This window comes from Eschscholzia californica, unplaced genomic scaffold (assembly GCF_041429995.1).
Source record: "Eschscholzia californica isolate CP2 unplaced genomic scaffold, dmEscCali1.0.p SCAF_6, whole genome shotgun sequence".
Classification (NCBI taxonomy): domain Eukaryota; kingdom Viridiplantae; phylum Streptophyta; class Magnoliopsida; order Ranunculales; family Papaveraceae; genus Eschscholzia; species Eschscholzia californica.
This window is the reverse complement of record NW_028238483.1, coordinates 24,750,873-24,771,343: the sequence shown is the minus strand read 5'-3', so window position 1 is coordinate 24,771,343 and position 20,471 is coordinate 24,750,873. Positions and strand designations below refer to the sequence as shown.

At 36.4% G+C, this 20,471-nt stretch overlaps 1 protein-coding gene and 1 non-coding gene across 2 annotated transcripts; both read right to left on the bottom strand.

The window, feature by feature from the left end:
- Positions 1-1,820: 1,820 nt before the first annotated feature.
- TRNAK-UUU (transfer RNA lysine (anticodon UUU)) lies at positions 1,821-1,893 on the bottom strand. Its single transcript has one exon. It is a non-coding gene; the product is annotated as a tRNA-Lys (tRNA).
- Positions 1,894-2,564: 671 nt separating this feature from the next.
- On the bottom strand, positions 2,565-7,694 carry LOC147532802 (putative xyloglucan glycosyltransferase 12). Its single transcript, XM_086647569.1, has 5 exons — positions 5,903-7,694; positions 5,233-5,541; positions 4,501-4,791; positions 4,294-4,407; positions 2,565-3,697 (listed from the first exon to the last, which is right to left on the bottom strand). The coding sequence occupies exons 1-5, from the start codon at positions 6,647-6,649 to the stop codon at positions 3,062-3,064; spliced, it is 2,097 nt and encodes a 698-aa protein (XP_086503695.1). The 5' UTR covers positions 6,650-7,694; the 3' UTR covers positions 2,565-3,061.
- Positions 7,695-20,471: the final 12,777 nt, after the last annotated feature.

Here is a 20,471-nt window from a genome sequence, read left to right as displayed (position 1 = left end):
TCAAGAAGAACTGTAATAGTGTCTACTTTCCAATCATTAGGGTTGCGTCTAAGCCGCAAGTGACACATGATCCCTTCTTCGGTAAGGGAGTAACGTTAAAAAACACTCGTCTCCTTTTTGTATACAACATAAAATCAATTTCAAGAGCTGTCTCCGAAGTCCACGGATCCTTTCAAAATTTAATCCTCTAGACATTACCCTCTTGTAGTTTAATATATTTCTTGAGATCCACTAGCTTGATAAATATTGTTATCCAAACTGTCATCCGTATGGATTCATTGATTAAATAATTTTCCATGAATCCCCATTGTGAGTAATATTTCTCTTTAATGATTGTATACCATAGACTATTTCCCTTCGTACTAAACCTCCATTGCCATTTAGATAGAAGAAGCGATCTCGTAGCTTTGAAAGGAGATTCTATAGGCGAAGTCCATACACAAATTCGTCAAATGCAATCCCTAGTTTGGTTAAAGGCAATGTTCGTTTAGAAGGCAATGCCTAAATCAGAGTTTAACCTAACGGCGTCAAGTCGCCGGCCGGAGGTGGCCAGCAACCTCCAACCGGCAACTTAAGCTGAGAAAAAAAAATCTCTCTCTTCTTCTTACTTCTTCTTCTTCCTTCTTTTTCTCATTACTCTCCCTCTCTCCTATGTCTCTGGCGAAGGGGAGGGGCTCCTTCGCAGGAGACCAGACGTTTCCTGAGAAAGGGCTCATCTCCTTCGCCGGAGACAGAGGAAAGATGGAGATAGAGTAAAGAGAAGAAGAAGAGAGAAGGAAGAGCTTAAAAAGAAGAAGGAAGAGCTTAAGAAAAAGGAAGCATTTTTTGTTAAGTTAAAGGTCGTCGGCCGGAAATTATCGGCCGGCGACTTCTGTCAGAGAAAAAGGAGATGGCATTGCCTCTAACCAAGCTTGATCAATTTGTTTTGACCAAATCTTAGGGAGCATAGTACATTGTCTTTAAGGCCTTAACAAAAAAATCACCTTGCCTTCAAATTTTCCCAACTTTGAATCCTCTTAATACCTAAACCTCCTTGACAAAAAGGTTTGGATATCAAGTCCCAAGCCACCCAATGTACCTTTTAACCTCCAACTTCCCATGCCAAATAAAATTTCATCTAGTTTAAAAAAAAAATCTTGGTTTCTACAATATTCATCATGACCTTGGCGTGGAAACACAATGAAAGATGGGTAATGTTACCAACCTTCAGAGAGAACCTTGCCCTTCCAAGACGATAGTTTTTTACTAATCCTTTTTATCACTGCTTCCCACAAGGCCTTCGATCTATATAAACCTAATGGGAGAGTCAAATGAGGAGATGGAAGACTCTTCATCCGGCAGCCAAATGTATTATTGCCTAGAGTTTGTATATCCTTCACCGTGCCAATCAGGAAAATGCTATTCCTAGAGAAGTTCACCTTGCCAATTTCTCGGATTCCTGGAGTCTGCATACAACAGTTAAAAGTTGGAGCATAGTGGACATGCAAATTTTTTCGGATAAATTTTTTTTTTTTCATATGTAAAAAATGAACAATGAGAAAGATATAGTAATTTGACTCGTCGAAATACAGAATACATTAAGGTTTGTTGAAACCAGAACTTCAAATTCTTTCACTTGATCATTTTGTAAACTAAATTGTACCATTACGACTTTATGAACCTAATACATTTTCAGTGGAGAAGGCGCTCCAGTAATTACAAGAGCCAAAAAGCTCAACGTGTAACTGTGTAAGTAACACTTGGAACTAACACAACTATTACTTTTTTTTGTTGAATATATAAACACTATCACTTTAGGAGTTAAAAGTTTGAAAACTAAACGCCGTCTGTGGGAATCGAACCCACGACCACACGGTTAAAAGCCGTGCGCTCTACCAGCTGAGCTAAGACGGCTCAGTGTAAAGTTGTAGCTTACCAACTAATTGAAGTCTCTCAAGGGTGAAAGTACTAAACATATCTTTTTGTGAGTTTAGTATTATTAAACATATCTTGGGAAGCTATATATCCACCACCACTTTTACAAACTTTACAGATCAATCTTTTTTACTAGGGCCAAGTCAATTGTTAAACTAACATCCCATATAGAGATGAAGGCAATGAAGAAAAATGAAGGTATTATAAAAAAGATGAAGAGAGACAGCTCCCTATCTTTTGGGTTGCAAGGAGAGATAAAGTTGATTAAGGGATCGTTTAATTTGTGCTGCTTGACCTGTTTGTAATGGCTGATATATTTTGGGTCTATTTTATGTAGACAAGTAGTCGTATTTCAGATAACGAGAAAAAGCAAATCAAGCACCATTTCAGGATGAAAAAAAAATTCAACAATCTTTGGAGGAGAGAAATGTCCTTGAAAAGTATGACGTTTGACCTCTGCGAAAGAATGTTCGCAAAAAGAACTGAAACTTTCAACATCGACCAACCCATATTGCCACAACCCCTCTCGACGCCCACCATGTAGATTATCCAAGCCAAAAATTAGCTCTTCAATCATGGACGATATGAATGCTAGTAAAAATTATGTTAAAAGAAACGGTTGGAACGAAAAAATCTAATCGTTCACAGAATAAGAAGAATGTATAGTGCACTAATTCCATTGAAGTTGCATAGATTTTCATGTCTTATAATAGAACAGTGTTTTACAAATAAACTCAAGAACTCGTTTGAATTCCACGAGAAGAATAAATAATAACAACACATAAAGAGGAGACCTTCAAACATTTATCTCCTTCTTCTTAAGCTGTAATCGAAAGGGAAAAAGTTTCTACAAAAGAATTATGAACTAAAAAAGAATCAAAAGCAACTTACAGATAATAACCAACACCGCCATTATATCTACACCTTTCACTTTCTCAACTTCTTCGAAGAGTAATTCTTCTTTACTCTTATATAAATAATATGCTTTCGACGAGCAAGGACTTCAATGGTGGAGAACGGGGAGAAGAATAGTAACCAAAGCATCATACTTATTTCTAATGTTTTTTAAGGGGCACTAAAATCATTACCCACGATGTAATTGTTGTGTTTAGATTAAATGTTGGCCAAATTTCACCGTTATCCCAACTCATTGTACCTGTTCGCCGATGAGGTCTAGACCCACTAATAGAAATGCTATCCCTTGAAAGAGTAGAAAATAGAAATGTATACCCTGTGCTGAGAGCAAGCTCCTAGCAGCTGCAGTTAGAAGAAGAAAGGCGAGGGCAAGTTCCTTGGTATATATTCTGTTGTGTTTCTTCTTCTTAGCTTCTTTCTGTTCTTGTTTTCGAGCTTCTTCTTTCCCAAGAGCATCAAGATTGGGTACCGAATTGCCTCGTAGCTGCTGTGGTTTTGATTCTTTCTCAAGAAGAGAAACAAGATCGCCCTCGGAAGAGCGGCCCGATTTCTTAGTGACCACCCATTCATAGGCACTTCCTAGTTGGAAGAGGCCGGATATCATGGCATTGAATTTGGTTACAGACATGGTGTTTTCAAAGAGAAGGTAAGGGACAATGAAGGGGAAGGATTTCGGGGCGGGCAATATATTGAGGAATGACATTGTAGCTGGGATGTAACAGACTACCCAAGATGGAAGTTCGGCCTCTGGGATGAACATAGTCATTGGGAGGATAATGCAAAATAAAGTGAAGGAATAGAAGGGAAGAATTAGTTTCCGAAGTAAAAAGAAGAGGAAGATCATGTTCGCCTTCTTCCAAATGCTGATCTGCATCAACCCAAGTTGAACAAATAAATTAGTAGCAATAAAAAGAAGTGCATGTATTGATGAATACCTAAAAGTTAGAACAATAATAAATATAAGCTAAGAAACAATGAAACACCGAGAGTCGACTTAAAGGATGTGACAACTTACTAGTCCTCAAATCGGGTATAAAACCATAAGGCATATTTTTCTTTTTTTGACCTTTAGGTCCTTTATTCACGTAAATAATTTTACTTTCGGGTCAACTATTGTTACATTATACACAACTAACCGAGATATTTTTAATGTTCCTAACATGATCGTGTGCAAGATGTACACAAAATCTCATTTTATACCACTATTGACTGCGAGTACCCAACAGGCATTGGAGTATCGGGCACGAGTATAGTTATCCGACACGGCATACACTACAAAGAGGATTATCCATTTACATAGTTAAAAAATGGTGTAACAAGTACTTGACAAGATTCGTATATCAAACTTGATGAGGGGGGAATCCTTTGTTTTTAACATCCCCGGAGAGGTGAGAGACCTAAGACTACAAGTGGGCAGATATCCAATAAGAATGACATACAAAAAAGGATTTAAAATCAAAATACCTTGGCTTTGATAATGGCAGGCAGACAAAGACGGAACAACTGCATGGGACCCGAGTGCCAACGATGTTGCTGTTTCCTATAAGCTTCATAGGATTCAGGTATTTCACATTGACACTGAAACAAGACGATAATAATGATGAGAGAAAAGCTCATAAATTTTACTCAAGCAGGAAGTTAGTTCACGGACAAAGTAAATGTGGTTTATACCTCGACATCGTTAAGGAAAATGAATTTCCAACCATGGAGATGAGCTCGGACAGCGATATCCATGTCCTCCACGGTTGTCCTTTCCATCCATCCTCCGACATCTTCCAAAGCCTTTATCCTCCAAACACCGGCGGTTCCATTGAACCCAAAGAAATTTAAGAAAATCCCATTAACTTGTTGTTCCACTTCAAAGTGAAATGCTAAGTTAATGTTTTGCAACCTTGTCAGCAAGTTTTCATCCTTGTTCACGAATGACCACCTTGCTTGAACTAGTGCAAGTTCATCATTTCCCTGTATAGCAAGGAGATTTCCAATTCAATTAGAGAACTCAAACAATTCAAACATCTAAGTTAGTCAATTCATGAAGAACACAGTATAAGCATTATCCCAAATCGCTTGAGTATTAGAATCTGTGAAGCAGGATATTGTGGGCAATACTTTAGGAGAGTTAGGGCAAATGGTCTCTAACATGGCATGAGAGCTAGTGTTTCAGGGATTGATCAGGACTTCGTAACCTTAGGCATGCGTGGAGGGGGAGTGCCGAGTTACCCAGCCCTGGCGGTTAGCGGAGGTATTAACATCATACGACATCCTCCCGGGTATTAGAACTAGTAGACATATATTGTGCAATCTTTTCCTTGCAAGCCCATTTCATAGAGATTTAGGCCTAATAGTCTCAAACACATAAAACCACAATTTAGGTCAAACTCGAATAAAGAATAGATCATTCACCTCAAAATGGGGAACAGTCTTCTTCAGGAAATCAGGGGTAGGCTGAAAATCAGCATCAAATATGGTGACAAATTCATAGTCCTTGACATAGCTGCAATTCATGGCAGACTTGAGATTTCCAGCTTTATATCCGTCCCTAAGAACCCGATGCCTGTAAACGATATTTGCGCCTTGTTGCTGCCATTTGGAAACCTCCTCTTTGATCAATAATTGAGTTGTTATGTCATCAGAATCATCTAACACTTGTATAAGCATTTTCGATCTTGGCCAATCTATGTTACAGACAGCACCAATAGATTGCTGATAAACCTGACAAATAGTTCCAAAGAATCAGATACTATCTCTACTTAAAAAAACTAAAACTACAAGAAGCATCAATTGGAATCAAATCATATCAAAACTCTGAAACGGATCGAAATACAGTAAGTATCATTACATCAAAATTTACAGAAATCAGATCATGGGTTTTAAAGAATCAAATGGAAAACGCCTCTAACTCAAGATTACACAATAAAGTAACAATGAATCTGATAAAGGGCTATAAACAATCACACAATTAACCCTAATTGATAACTAAAACTGCAATATGAAGAAATGAGAACTGTCCTTAACTAAAACCCAAAAAAAAGTTAGATCTATAATAAGTAAGAAATGGGTTGAAATTTTTTACCTCTTTTTCATTGCACATAGGGATCTGAATAAGAACCATAGGGAAGTAATTATTCTTCCCTGATTCAATATCTCTAATACCCTGTTTGGGAACAGGTTTGATCTTCTTTAATTTGATCCAGAAACAACCAAGACAGAGAATTAACCGATCCAAACTCTGAATAAGGAACAAAACTATACAGAAATTGGCAAGGAATTGAAGAGGTGGAGCAAGATATTCAACCCTAATAAAAACCCAACCAGAATAGATAGAATCAAACAATCCCTTAACTCCATTATTAGAAGTTTCTATAAGATTTTGTAATTGTAATTGAGGAGAACCCAAATGCCAACCTTGAAAATAAGCAGCAATTTCAAACCCTAATAATACTATAGATAACCATAGAAATACTTTTATGAAGAAATAGAACCTCTTCTTCACTGTTTGGTTCTCAGTGCTACCGATCTCGTTGCCGGAATCTGAATCTGTTCTACCTGAATCAACTCGACGTTTAACAGCACTAACCAGATTGAACATTAATGGAGCAATAGAAGTTAAACAACCAGCTGCTTTATGAGCTTTGAGGAGAAGAACCCAAGTTAGTTGTTTAGCATTTTTTCCTCTACCTTTATCAACTCCTGAAATCAAACCATTATCAGAACTAGTTTCTACTTCAAGCATAGACCAATTAGGGTTTTCCATTTTTACAACAACAGGAGTTCCTTTTTGATGAGTATCATTTGACCACCAATCAAAAGAAGGTGCCATTTCCTATAATCTTGACTACCCAGACAACAAAAATGGAAAAGAATTAAACCCTTTTTTTATTTATAGTTTAAATCACTTGTTTAGCTCTGAAACCCACAAATTTAAGAAGTTATAGTTACTGTTTTCGAACTCATTGTCAGAACATCAATGACAAATAGAAAGGAACAAGCTGAAGAGAGAGAGAGAGTGTAGTTTGTACTCTGTAGAGAGATGGGAAGTGAATCAAATTGAGAGAGAGAGAGAGAGAGAGAGAGAGAGAGAGAGAGAGAGAGAGAGAGATGGAGAGAGGTGACTAATTCAGAGCAAATTTCATAGCATATAAGTTGAGAACTGAGAGAGAGAGAGAGAGAGGGGAGTGGAAGTGGAGATAGAGAGAGAGAGAGGTAAGTAACAGCTCAGCACGTCTTTAAGACTGATTAGAAAAGAGAGAGAAAAAATTATTAAATTCTAGAGAGAGAGAGAGAACAGAGACATGTTCTTTCTAGCAAGGTCTCATTATAAATCAGTAAGTAAATTAACTTAATAAATGATTAAAAGCATAAACTTTAGAATCTACCAACAAATTTATAAACTTTTTTTCTTAATCTCCTTTACCACCTAATACTCCATTAATAAATTTCTTACTATGTGATCTTTTCTTTCTCTTTAATTATAATTATGAGCAAAATCCAAATACAGATCTCTAAAATGAATGTTGATTACAGCAGAGACTGGAAGTGTTTAAAACAAGAATGGGTATTTGGTGTTTTTAAATTCAAAGTACAAATAATAATGAAAAATGGAGCTTTCCAACATCTTTCTTTGTAATTTGAATTTGGGAACAGGGTAGAGAGAAAGTTAACAAGTATTTGTAACACATTTTTTATTTATTAATAACATGTTTTAAATGACTAGTATAACCTTAAAGAAGAAAGGTTTCACCTTACTTCATAAAGAATGGTATTGGGCTGAAAAGGGCTAGAGAATCATTAGACCTCTTGCTTTCAAATAACCAAAAATTCTATATTTTGCTAAATTGTATTTTCCCTTGTTTCAAATTTTGTGTGTTTTTGTGAAGTGGTCATAATCGTTTTATTTATTTAGCGATTCTTAGTTTACATGGTTCAGATACAGTATAATGAGTAGTTTTCTAAAGAATTTTGATTCTTTAATCTATAACATGATGAAAAAATAAAAATAAAAATATAGATTTACATTACGTTCTCCTTACTCTGGATTGAAGTCGATGCTCTTTGAAAATTCTTTACAAAAACTGATATTGATCCTTCAATTTTTACAAAATAAAATCACAACGAAACCTCGAGAAGAAATTAACTTTAACTCCGAGAACAATATTTATTTATTTTTTTGTTGAAAGCCAAAACAATACTTGAGATAAGTAAAGAAGGGACAAGATAAAGAGAATGGGGTACTGATTTTTTTTTTTTTTTGTTGAACTAGGAATGGGGTACTGAGTTGGGTTGGGATGTTCGTGCAAGGGCCTACCCTATTTATAGCCATGTGACACCCAGGTTAAGGGTGTACTCTAATAACCCAGCGTAGGGGTGGGGAACGGACCGGACGGGTAGTCCACGGTCACTTACTCTTCCGGTCCGGGCGGAACGGACAAATTCTCGATTTGTCCGTTCGGACATCCGGACAAATCGGGCGGTTACTTGACAAAACTTGTTTGTCCGTTGCCCGTCCGTGTCCGCCTAAATTGCCGGGTACCGGACCGGTCGGACTCGGGCACAATGTTTCATTTTTTACTTGAATGCATATAAAAGATATTTATTATGATTTCACCCAAGCAAAGTCGATAAAACATAATCCCACATTGTAAACTTAGTATTTCCATGCATATACGTGTAAGTATGTAGTCTAAATGTTAACTATATCAATTGATTCGAGTGTGTAGTCTAAATGTTAACTATATTAATTGATTATAACTATCTATATATGATTAAAATGTCTAAGTAAGTCGAAAATATCAACCGGTCGGGCTTATCGGTCGGATTCGGGCGGAATGCCGGTTAGAGCCTCTTGTCCGTGTCCGTCCGACTAAATTTGCCGGTCCGGTCGGGTAGTGTCCGTCTCGGACACCGGGCGCCCACGGTCACATCGGACTCGGGCGGTTCGCGGGCGGATCCGGACTCACGGGCCTTTTCCCACCCCTAACCCAGCGTGCACTAAAATCACATTTTAATGTCTCATTTATTTTCTCACACATGCCTCTTCACAAAATAGATCCACTATTTTTTTTTTATGAAGGTAAATACATCCACTCTAGTTTTATGTTATAACCCTTAGTTTTTTTTGTTTGTTTTGAAACCACGCGAAACCATTTCATTCATAAGTGATTAAATCACGATGGTACATGGATGATAATTGTTATTTCTCTCATCTGAAAACTTCATGAGAGTTACATACTTTTAAATGTAAAATGTCTCATAAAGAGAAAGAAGTTGACTAGACACAGACTCGATAAAATGACCCTAAAGGTCGATAGATAAAAAGATCCTAAAGATCGAGAATGAAAAGACCCTAAAGGTCGACAAAAATCACAATACGAATACGAAATTAACCATCGTTGCCATCACAGGAAAACCGCCGTCGTCACCGGAAAACCGCTTCCGTCATCGAAAAACTGCCTACATCGCCGGAAAAACGCCGCCATCACCGGAAAACCGCCGCCACCACAGAAAAACCGCCACCACCACAAGAATCCACGCCACCCCCCTCACCACCATCACAACACACACTAAACCACCACCCTTAACCATAACCCTCTTGTCCACCACCACCACACCACTATCACTAACCGCCACCACCATCACAAATCACCACCATACGACCACCACAAAACACCACTGAATCCAGTCGCTTCATCATCATCATCATCACCACCACCACTTCTCCATCATCACCATCATACCATCTTCATCACAAAAACACCACCACTGAACCTCCACCACCATCACGAAGCACCACCAGATCTCGCCATACAAACCCAAACTCACCACCACCACCACGACTAAAACCACTTACAATCAGTAGATCCGAACCACTCCACCACTATCAGATCTGTCATGGTTTAATCGCACCACCACGAAACGGTTTAACTGTAAAAGAGAGAGAGAGAGAGAGGCTATAATGAAACTATAAAAGGGTTCCGACGAAGGGTCCGGCGAAGGGAGGACCCTTCGCCGGAGAAATCACTTGATGTGAAAACGGTTTCCTTTAGAAACTTAGAGAGAGAGAAAGAGAGAGAGAGAGAGAGAGAGAGAGAGAGAGAGAGAGAGAGAGAGAGGGGAATGATTAACCCTGAGTTCTGATTAGGTCTTTTTTTTGTTGAACTTGATTAGGTTAAGTTCACTTTCTCAAAATAAACGTTGATGAATCTTTTACTACTATTGATACTAACATTGGAACGGGTTTGATTGCGCATAATGCTGAATCGAAATTCATAGAAGTTCAAGCATCTACTGGCAGAGCTAGAAACAGTGAAGAAAATGAAGCCATAACTATTCTTAATGGCCTTCTTTGGGCTGAGGAACACAATTACAAGTCTATAATCATAGAAAGTGACAATATCAACATCATAAAGAATATTCAGAACAAGAGGCATGCAGTCCATTGGGAATTTCTGACTCATATTAGAAGAATTCGAGAAATCAGAAACTGTCTTCATAACATCCAATTCAGCCATACTAAAAGACAGTTGAACTCACAGGCAGACAAGTTAGCAAAATGGGCTCGAAAGAAAAATAGAAGCAAGACGTGAAAGAATGTACCTTATCTTTTTGTAGACATGTATTCTAATAACGTTCTAGTTAATTAATGTAATGAATAATTTCAACAAAAAAAAACTTGATTAGGTCTATTTAGAAACTTTTTCTTTTTGGACAGGCAATCTACAATAGTTACAACTTACAAGCAATTCTATCAGTAACCATGTAGTGTGAAAAATATAAATAAGCTTCTTCTGCAAAGGGCATCCCAAATTGGCTAGGTAACAAGTAAGATTTGATACTTTATTCTTCAATGATGTTTCAATTGAATTTGGAAATCACTATGAAGGTATCTTGTTACCACAACTTAATGTTTAGCATAACGTGGGTACCATACTACTATCTTGATCAATAGGCACAGTAATACTCAAATTGAATCCAATAACCAGTCTAGTATTAGATCACAAAAACCTAGCTGATTAAGTCAAACTCCTATTTGTGACTGTAATCTAAAAGTCACGATCACCAGTCACAATGTGTTGTAACATACCAGTACATGACTCTAGACACAAACTCCAACTAATAAAGACCATCACAAGATCCTATATGTAACCGGAAGTGCTAGAATCACAAAGGATTTTGACAAAAGAAGTTGTCCAGCTGATGTGGCGGTTGTGATATTCATCTCTCAACGGCACAGATTTAGTCAAACCACAACCGTCACATCATCTGGGCAACTTATTTTGTCAAAATCCTTTGTGATTTTTGTTGAAATTCACGATAATGTGATAATTGGAGACAGATGGACATAAATAAAGAACACCATATTTAACGAGGTTCAGTCGAACATTCGCGACCTACATCCTCGGAGAAAGCCAGAATGGCTACATACTTTATTAACCACAATTGTGGTGATTCGTTACAATGATTGATTAGTAATCGAATAATTTAATCCTTAGAACCCTTTTCTTATTTATAGAGAAATTAGGGTCAGGGTTTCTTATTTTCTCCTAACTAAACTAAGAAACAATATAAAATATATCTAATAATAATATTAGATATATTACAAGAAATATTCTAAATGTATGAAGCTGAATATTCTTGATCACATATCTTCAAATATCTTGGAATAGTCTTGATCGTCGGATCTCCTCATCTCGATTCGTCTCTTATATCACGTGTTTACAACCGTATCTCAACACCCTCGCGCAAGTCGGAACACAAAACTTTTGAAGTGAGACTTGAAGAAAAGAGTGAAATAGTCACATCCAAAACCTTCTTCACACTCTTCTTGAAAACCTCATTATTTCCCAAATGGCCCCCAACTTTGTGACCAGCTTCCTGCCTGGTCCCCTACTTTAGCGAAAATACCCATATGGTCCCTTTTTTTTCGTTATCTTTAACGTTCTGTTACTCTCTCTCCTCCATCTCATTTTCTCACTCTGCCACATCATCGTCTTCACCGACATGGATCGCCGGCCGGCGACCTTCAAACATAAAAAAAATTTCCCTCTCTCGAGAAAGGGGAAACCAATTTATTTTTTCTAAAGAGAAAGAGAGAGGGAATTTTTTTTTTTTTTTAAAGTTTGAAGGTCTTTCCGGCCGGCGACCCATGCCGGTGAAGACGATGATGTGGCATCCTCAAATGATGTGGCAGAGAGAGAAAATGAGATGGAGGAGAGAGAGTAACGGAAAGTTAAAGATAACGGAAAAAGGGGGCCATATAGGTATTTTGTTAAGGTAGGGGGTCAGGCAGGAAGCTGGTCACAAAGTTGGGGCCATTTGGGAAATAATATTTTATTTTAGATTCATGAAATTAAGTTTGAATAATTATTTGGACTGTATGGTTTTTTTTAGGATTTTTGAGTCAAAGGTCCAAAATCTATGGGGTAAACCCCAAAAAAATCCACTCTTGCCCAAAAATTAGTTGCAGGTCCAAATGTCAGTTTTTTTATTTTTATCGTTTACCGAGAAATTTCGATGGCAATTTTGTAATTTTTCGATGGCAATTTTGTAATTTTCGATGGCATGAACCGTAAATAGTTTGTTTTCCAAAGGCCATTTCGTCATTTTTTTTCCCAACCTGACACTTTGGACCTGCTTTTTATTTTTTGCCTACCTAGGATGGGAATCCTATTAAGGGCCTCCTTTTGGACCCTTCACCCAATCCCCTCTTTTTTTTACTGTCTTATTGCGATAAAAAAGACCCCGACTAAAATTTCGTACCGGACCTCCAAATTTTGTAGTCCGAAAAGGTCAGCCAACCATGTCTGTCAAATTTGGTCGATCCCATGCCAACTAGGGCAAGATAGTCAAGTATACTTGGCCTATTCTAACCGAGATTATCGACCACATCAGCGTGGGTTAGGTGGTTATATATATTGGACAAGTATGGCAAATGTATTTTCTCCTGTTCCATACAAAACTTTCAATGTGGTCAAATGAAGTTGACCATGATTATGGACATTCAATGGCAGTACACATGAATCAAAAGATAATGGCAGTTGACATTTTACTATTAGACATTTCACCATCGTGCTTTCATGTAATCATGTTTTCAAAACGTCACTGACACTGACTAATCCATTGGAAAAAACAAAAGTATTATTATTCATGAACCGACACTGAGCTCCATTGCATTATACTATCATTTTTTGCCGAGAAGACGAAATCCAGCCCTGTGAAAGGTGAAAGATGAGGATATATGGGTTGTTTGGCTTAAAATGTGACGGAACTATCCGCGCATACAATATAATATCCTTGAACTTTGACTTATGAGTTACGAGTGTTGTATTCATTATATATAATAACTTGGAAGATAGTTCTGACTTCTGAGTATTGTGAATCATAAAATGCCATTGATAGACGTGAAATTTTAAAGCAATCTAGTCCTATTTGTTCAATTTAGGTAAAGTGTATTAAAAAATAAGGGGATTTTAAAAGATCAAAGATGAGAGAGAAAACGCAAAAAGATGACAGAAAGAAGTTGGAGACAAAATATAAGAGTAAAATTAGAAATAGAAAATGTATTTAAATTTTGGTTTGGTGCTAAATATTTCAATAAGAGACTTTATACAACAATTAAAAAACTATTTTTTTACATGAAGTAATAAACATGAACTGTTCAACAAAAAAAAAAAAAGTAATAAACATGAATTTAAAATGATTTAGAATTACTATTTCCCAACACTTACCTCTAATTTTTTTGACACACGCTAGCGATTCGAAATATAGTCAGGTTATGTTGTCTAGACTTCAAATAAAAACTCATTTAATTAGTTAAAAATAGAAAAATTCTAGCTAAACTAAAAAGAACAACAAATATATCAATAGAACTTCAAAGTTTGATGTGAAATCTGATCATAATATTTTGGTTGAACATGAAATCACCGCAATTATTTATCTTCTTTTCATCTCTATTTCCTTTCATCTTTTCCTTCTCTACCTTTACATCAGCCATTCTTTGAACAAGAAAAACATAAAGGCACGAAAAACTAATTCAAGTTTCTTTGTTTAATTGGATTGGGTAGAATGTTTTATTGAAGTTATCTTAGAAGGCATAAAAATTTAGGTTACTTGTCCATAGTGAAAGAAGTCTTTTATCTTAATTTTCTCGAATATTAGTTTTGGGAACAAAAGACTTTCTTTTTTTGGTGATCAACCTTTTGGGACACTGCTTTGAAAACACAACAAACACTACTGCAGCAGTGCAGCGGCTATTAAAAACATTATGACATTTCCCAAAAATAGTATTGTACTTTACAGAGAACCATGCCCAAAAAGATAGTTACAAAATAGCAACCTCCGATGTTCCCATGGATAAAAATTAATGTGGATGCTTCATTTACAGATATTAACAACATCATTGGAACCAGTTTGATCATTCATGATTCTCAATCTAAATTCGTAGAAGCAAAAGTTCACATGGCCAGAGCTCGAAACAGTGAAGAAAGTGAGGCAATAGCAATTCTTGAAGGCATATCATGGGCGAAAGACCGTAATCATGAAGATACATCGTTGAAAGTGATAACATTAACCTAATACAACATTTAAACAACCCGCGACATAAAATCAACTAGCAATCGATGGCTCACATCCTAAAGTCAAAGAGATCAAAAGAGGTTTGAACAGGCTCAAACTCAGCTACATAAATCGCAGTCAAAATTTTCAAGCGGACAAGCTAGCTAAATGGACGAGAAGAAAAAATAGATCTTAATTATGAAAATATGTACCTCATTTTCTTTCTAGTACGCAGGCCCGTGTGGTGGGGGGTGCGGGCAGGGCGCCCGCACTGGGCCCCCCACCACAAAGGGCCCACTTTTACTGAAGTTCTAAATTTATATATAAAAAAGTTACCCAGTTTATATGTTAATACCAGTAGCTCAGTTGGTGGGCTACGTTTGCACAACGCAGGTGGGCTACGTTTGCACAACGCAGGTGGCACACGTTCAAATCTCGCGGCCTTCTTATCTTTTCTAGTTTTTTATGATTGTGTGAATTGTGGTAGAAGTGCTAAACCAATCTTTATTTTGGCTCGGCTACACTTTTATAACCATTTTGTTATCTTTTAACATATTTTTAATGAACATAAATCTATTTTTTCTTCAAAACCTCTAATAATATGTAAATATATATGTGAGAATTATATACAAAAGAATAAAAAAATCTTTTTGTTCAAAAATGATTGTGGATTTGGAGAATAGATTTTCTATAAAAATGATTTTAAAATAAAAAATGTTTACTACGACCATTTTCTTTAAAATACATTTGAACTCATTTATAGTTTTCATCTATCTACTGATAAATTATTTCGCTTATATTCAATTTTTGTTATTCGAAAGGCCCAAATCTAAATTTCGCACAGGGCCTCTATATTCTCAGGCACGGCCCTGCTAGTACGTATTGTAATGGTACTCTTTTGTCTTAATGTGATTTACCCTTTCAACAAAAAAAAACCTTTTGGGACACCATGACTAAAATTGACCACCAAATACAAGAATTTCCATAACACTCATAGACTCTCTACCATTGAAATTCAAACAAATTTTATTTAGAAGAGTGTTTTTCTTTTAAAATCTTCACAATCCGTTTTAGTGGCGATCAACACGTAAGATTTATCATTGTAATTCGTAAGATGAGTTTTTCTATTTTCTCTTGTGGTGAATCTGTGGTTGTGGGAAAGCATGGTTAACGAGAAGGGAGAATATGTCTGGGCACATAGAATGGGAGCAGGGGAGAACGGCGACAATTCCATCCGCTTTCCGGCGGCTAGTTTCGATGAAGGATGGGCTTCTCTGAATCATCTTATGTGTGACGTCATTCAGGGGAACATGATGTGGCCAGGAAAGGGGGATGGTGAAAAGGTGAGATGTGTCCTGACACAGTCTCCCACATATATCCCATCCTATGCAAGGCATGGGGGACAGAGGGTCACTTTGCAGAGGTCGGTGTCGTGTCTAAGTTGTCCTGGGGTTCTAAGTTTTTGATGTATTCTCTTTATGGGTATTGTTTGGGTTTCCATGAGGGCTTGATGTGTAGTCGATGGCGGGGAGGTGGTAGCGGGTTTTGTGGGAGTGGTTGGCTATTTTGTATAGTCTTTCCGAAGCTTTAGTGGGTGGCGGTGCGCGCGGGAATAGGGTAACCCAGCCAGGGCTTAGGGTTAGGGTTAGGGGGGCTCCTCTGCGGGCTTAGCCCGATGTCACCCTCCTCGGACGGTAGGGGTGGGTATGTTAGTTGTTTTGGTGCCCCCTTCTTTGGTGGGTCGAGTCCGGGGGTTTGACCTGTCCTTACCCCAAATTTTTTGTTTCGTTTGGGCTCTGGTGGATGTTTGTATTATCTTTTTTTTTATATATATATTAATTCAAATCGTTTAAAAAAAAATTTCTCTTGTTTGGAGAGAAATAGTAGAAACATAAAGATTTGGATTACAGGTTAGTTAGTTAGTCACAACTTATACATTTAGTTAGTTAGTTAGAAACAAGCTCTTTATCAGGGTGAAGGTCCTTACTATTAAAAAGTCAGGATAGAACTGAAAATAGCAATGGTTGTCTTTGGCAAACTTATGAACAAATAATAAATTCTTTGTAATAAAAGGAAAATGTAGAATGTCATGCAGCAGAAATGAATTAGAATTGGAAGAAGCATAAGCAGAACCAGAGTGAAAAATAGACAAACCTGTACCATTGCCAATCTTGACATGTCCTTTGCCTTTGATTCAGAATGGATGTTCAAGTTTGACAAGTCATAAGTAACATGATGAGTTGCACCTGAGTCAGCATTCCATATTGTAGATGCTGAGGTAGTAGTGTGTGCTGGAATAGATGAAGTGGTAGAAGAGTAAGTATTGTGAATTTCAGGAAAATAAACTTCATTATGAGAAGATTGATGTGATTCAAATGAAGTAGGTGGATATGTATAATCTGGTTCAGAATATGTATATGGAGAATAACCTTCAATAGAATAATGTGAGTAATCAGGAAAATAGGAACCTGAATCTCCAATTTCAATAGCATAGTATTGAGGTTCATAAGAAGGAACTCCAGATTTTGGCTGATAAGAAGCATTATTCTTGTTATAACAATAATAAGCTGAGTGGCCAGATTTACCACAAATTTGACATATGACTGGAGAAGAAGAAGATCTTCCTCTGATAGGAATTCTGCCATGATTTCGCATATTATCATGTCTGCCTCTTCTTCTAAAATGTGAAGAAGATAAAGGACCCCGAGGAAATCCTCTAAAAGAAGAAACATGAGACATATTAATGGATGAATTTGCAAGATTAAATGAGGTTTCATGTTGTAATTTATTTTCCTCCATGAGAAGAAGACCAAGCAATTCATTAATAGTAATTGAAGAGAGAAAGCATCTCTGAAAGATCCGTAATCAGAGCTTAAACCTCTAAGATTTATATCACAAAGATCATCATCGGCAATTGACTTAGAAGCTTGTCTTAACTGTAAGACAATCCATTTTGCCTTATTGAAATAGGATTGAATCGAATCTGAACCTTTCTTCAAGTTTTGAAGATTATTTTTGAGATTAGAAACTCTGGCTTTAGAATGATAGGAATAGGATCGTTCAAGTTCAAACCAAACATCATGGGAAGTTGAGAGATCAAGAACTTGACTATGAGTTTCTTCAGTAAGTGAAGCTAGAAGTCAACTAAGGATCATCTGATCTTGTTTATGTCAATTGATAGAATCAGGATTAAGAGTAGGCAAATCATTAGGATGAAGATGAATGAATTTATCAGGACATGGAGATGTTCCATCAACAATGCCAAGAACATCATATTAACGCAGAAGAGGGAGAAACTGAGATTTTCAAAAAATGTAATTTGTGGAAGATAACTTGTTTGAAACATATTGATTAACCGTGGAAGGTGATGGAAGATTAAAGGAAGAAGAAGACGATGAATGATGTGAGGAAGAGGTTGAAGAAATAGCAACCATTAAAGAAAAATGAAAGGGGAAGGTTGAAGAATTGAAAAACATAAAAGAAGGAAAAATTGAAGAGCAGGGAGCTTACTTGAAAAAGAAGAAGGAAAAATTGAAAACTTGTTTGAATATCAATGGCTTTGTTACCATGTTGAAATGAAGAAGAAGATAGAAAAGTATAATCTCTTATTACTCAATCGTGTGAATTTAAATTATGAGATTGAATATAAATAGAAGTTTATAGAGAGAAGGAAGGGAGAGAAAAAGGTTGGTATAACTAACAAGTAACAACTCAACAAACTTGTAACTAACTCTTCTCTAAGAGACTATACACTTTTTTTTTGAATTGTTTGGCGTGTGCCTCGAACCCTTGACCTCTAGGTGGAAGATTGTACCTTTTACCACTCCAACCAAGAGTTGTTGGCAACTATACACTTTACTTAACTAACTATACACTAATAAGTTTAATTAGATCTTCGTATCAGCTGAATAATGATCATCCTTAACAAATTTCAAAATCATCGTGTCATTATTCATCTTAGAGCATCTCCAATGCAAAACTCGAAAAAAATCTCCATTAATCCTATGTGTCAAGTTTCAATTGAGATTCTCACTCCTAGGTGGCGTTAATAGAGATCCTCAATTTTTTTTGTCTCCAATGCAAAACTCTAAGCTTATCTTATTTACTTATGTGGCTTAGTTATTTTTGTAAATAAATAATTAGTTATTTTAGAAAATATAGAAGACTCGATTTCTATTGGTTGAAAATCAAATATTGATGGTTGAAAATCAAATATTGATGGTTGAAAATCAAATATTGATGGTTGAAAATCAAATATTGATGAGTTGGACAATTAGAGATATCTCTATTCCACTCTCGACACGTCATCTTAGAGATCCAAATAGAGTGTTGCATTGGAGAGGATTTTTAAGAAAAAACTCTAAGAGTCTTAGGTGACACTCAGAGTTTCTAAGATTGAGTGTTGCATTGGAGATGCTCTTAGTGTATGAAATAAAATCAGTTACTAGACCACCTAATCTAATCTGTAATAAGTGAAGAGGGTAACTTTTTAGAATATACTCTCATCCTCAATAACGAAGATTACATCTCTTAAATTTATCTATAAGATTTAAGATTAAATCTCTCAAACTTGTTTTTTGAACATTCTTTAATGACTAAGATTACACATCCTAAACTTATGATTAAAATTATATCTCTCAAATTTATCTTCGAACATTTTTCAATAGTTAAGATTACACTTTTAAACTTAAAAAGTAAAGATTACCCATTTAATAGAATTGTCTCTGATATACCTTGGTACTTCTGGAGTTCTGGATGCCATTTCTTATCTTTATTGGGGTCTTTCAGTCTTTCTTCTTCTTCCTTATGACACTGCTATTTGTCAAGGGGAACAAGCTGTAGCTGTACAATAGCAACTCCAGATTGGAAGAATTAATTGCACATTTTTGAGGAACTGACGGATCAAAAGAAACAACCAATACTCAATACTTCTCTCTTCTCTCTCCCTCTAGTCTCCCATGTTGGCTTGTTTTAGTCAATTATTGCCTGGTATCTTGGAAGTGTATATTATAAAGAGTTAAAAAATCAACATACCACCGGCATAGGATTCCCTAGTAATTTACTTAGATATACAAATAAAAATTCATTAAGCATTTGTTACAAAGATTAACCTATTTTAACTTTGGGTAATAAGGATTTTGGCATTCAGCCACTATTGAACACCCATTTACATTTTGAAATAGTTTGATGTAGATTTCGGCGGAAGCGTAAAACTATTAGAATCCATTAAATAAACTAACAAGAAAAACGATAATCAAATAACGATAAACTGAAATAAATATAAAAGAAGTTGCAATCAAGGGTTTTTGTAATTCAATTCAATGATCAACAAGATAGACCGGACTTCTCTTATATAGAGACTAGACTTTCCTAGATAAACTCGAATACGGAAATAAGATAACTACTAAAGATTATGTCCTTGATTGTTAGGACTCTAAACATGGAAATCTAAATAATAAACGGGAAACTATTCGAATTCGGAAATCTGGCCATTAGGCCCAATAGTTGACTGGTCGAGAGGCCCACTCGATGGATGGTCTCCATCATAGTTGTTTAGTTGTATGTGATTACAAGATCGATGTTAAAATAATTAGATATGCCACACATATCTTTCTTTTGCCGTGGTTAAAACGGATCTGAATTAACTACATCTTCGTCAGTTTTTTTTTAATACTTTGAATTAATATAAGAGAAGGGAAAACGGATATACAACCCAAAGAGGTAAGGGGGAAAGCTCCGAGGAGAAAAAAAGAGAGAAAAGAAGCAAAAGAAAGGAGACTGATAAAGAAATTACATGGATAGGATGAAAGTATCCCAATTCCCTACTATGTCGGCAAAAGATTTAAACTTAACCCTAGGCATGTTCCTACTCCAGTGAAAGATAAAGCACTTGGCGGAGAAGCATATGTCTTCCAAAGATCCTGACTTGTGTGAGAAAATGGCAGCATTTCCTAGCCGTCCAAGTCGCCCAAATGACGGCTTTAGGAATTAGATTGATAATTGACTTTCTTCCTTTGATACCACCCCAAGCAGCCAAAAGATCCAAAATGTTGGAAGGATTGGTCCACGCAAGCCCCAAGGATGATATGAAG

What these genes read in the sequence shown, in the direction of transcription:
- LOC147532802 (XM_086647569.1), bottom strand. Translation starts at nt 6,649, where the DNA reads ATGGCACCTTCTTTTGATTGGTGGTCAAATGATACTCATCAAAAAGGA. An exon ending in AGACTGTTCCCCATTTTGAG is followed by an intron (nt 4,792 to 5,232) that starts GTGAATGATCTA and finishes CTTGCTATACAG; the next exon opens with GGAAATGATGAACTTGCACT. An exon ending in TTTTCCTTAACGATGTCGAG is followed by an intron (nt 4,408 to 4,500) that starts GTATAAACCACA and finishes GTCTTGTTTCAG; the next exon opens with TGTCAATGTGAAATACCTGA.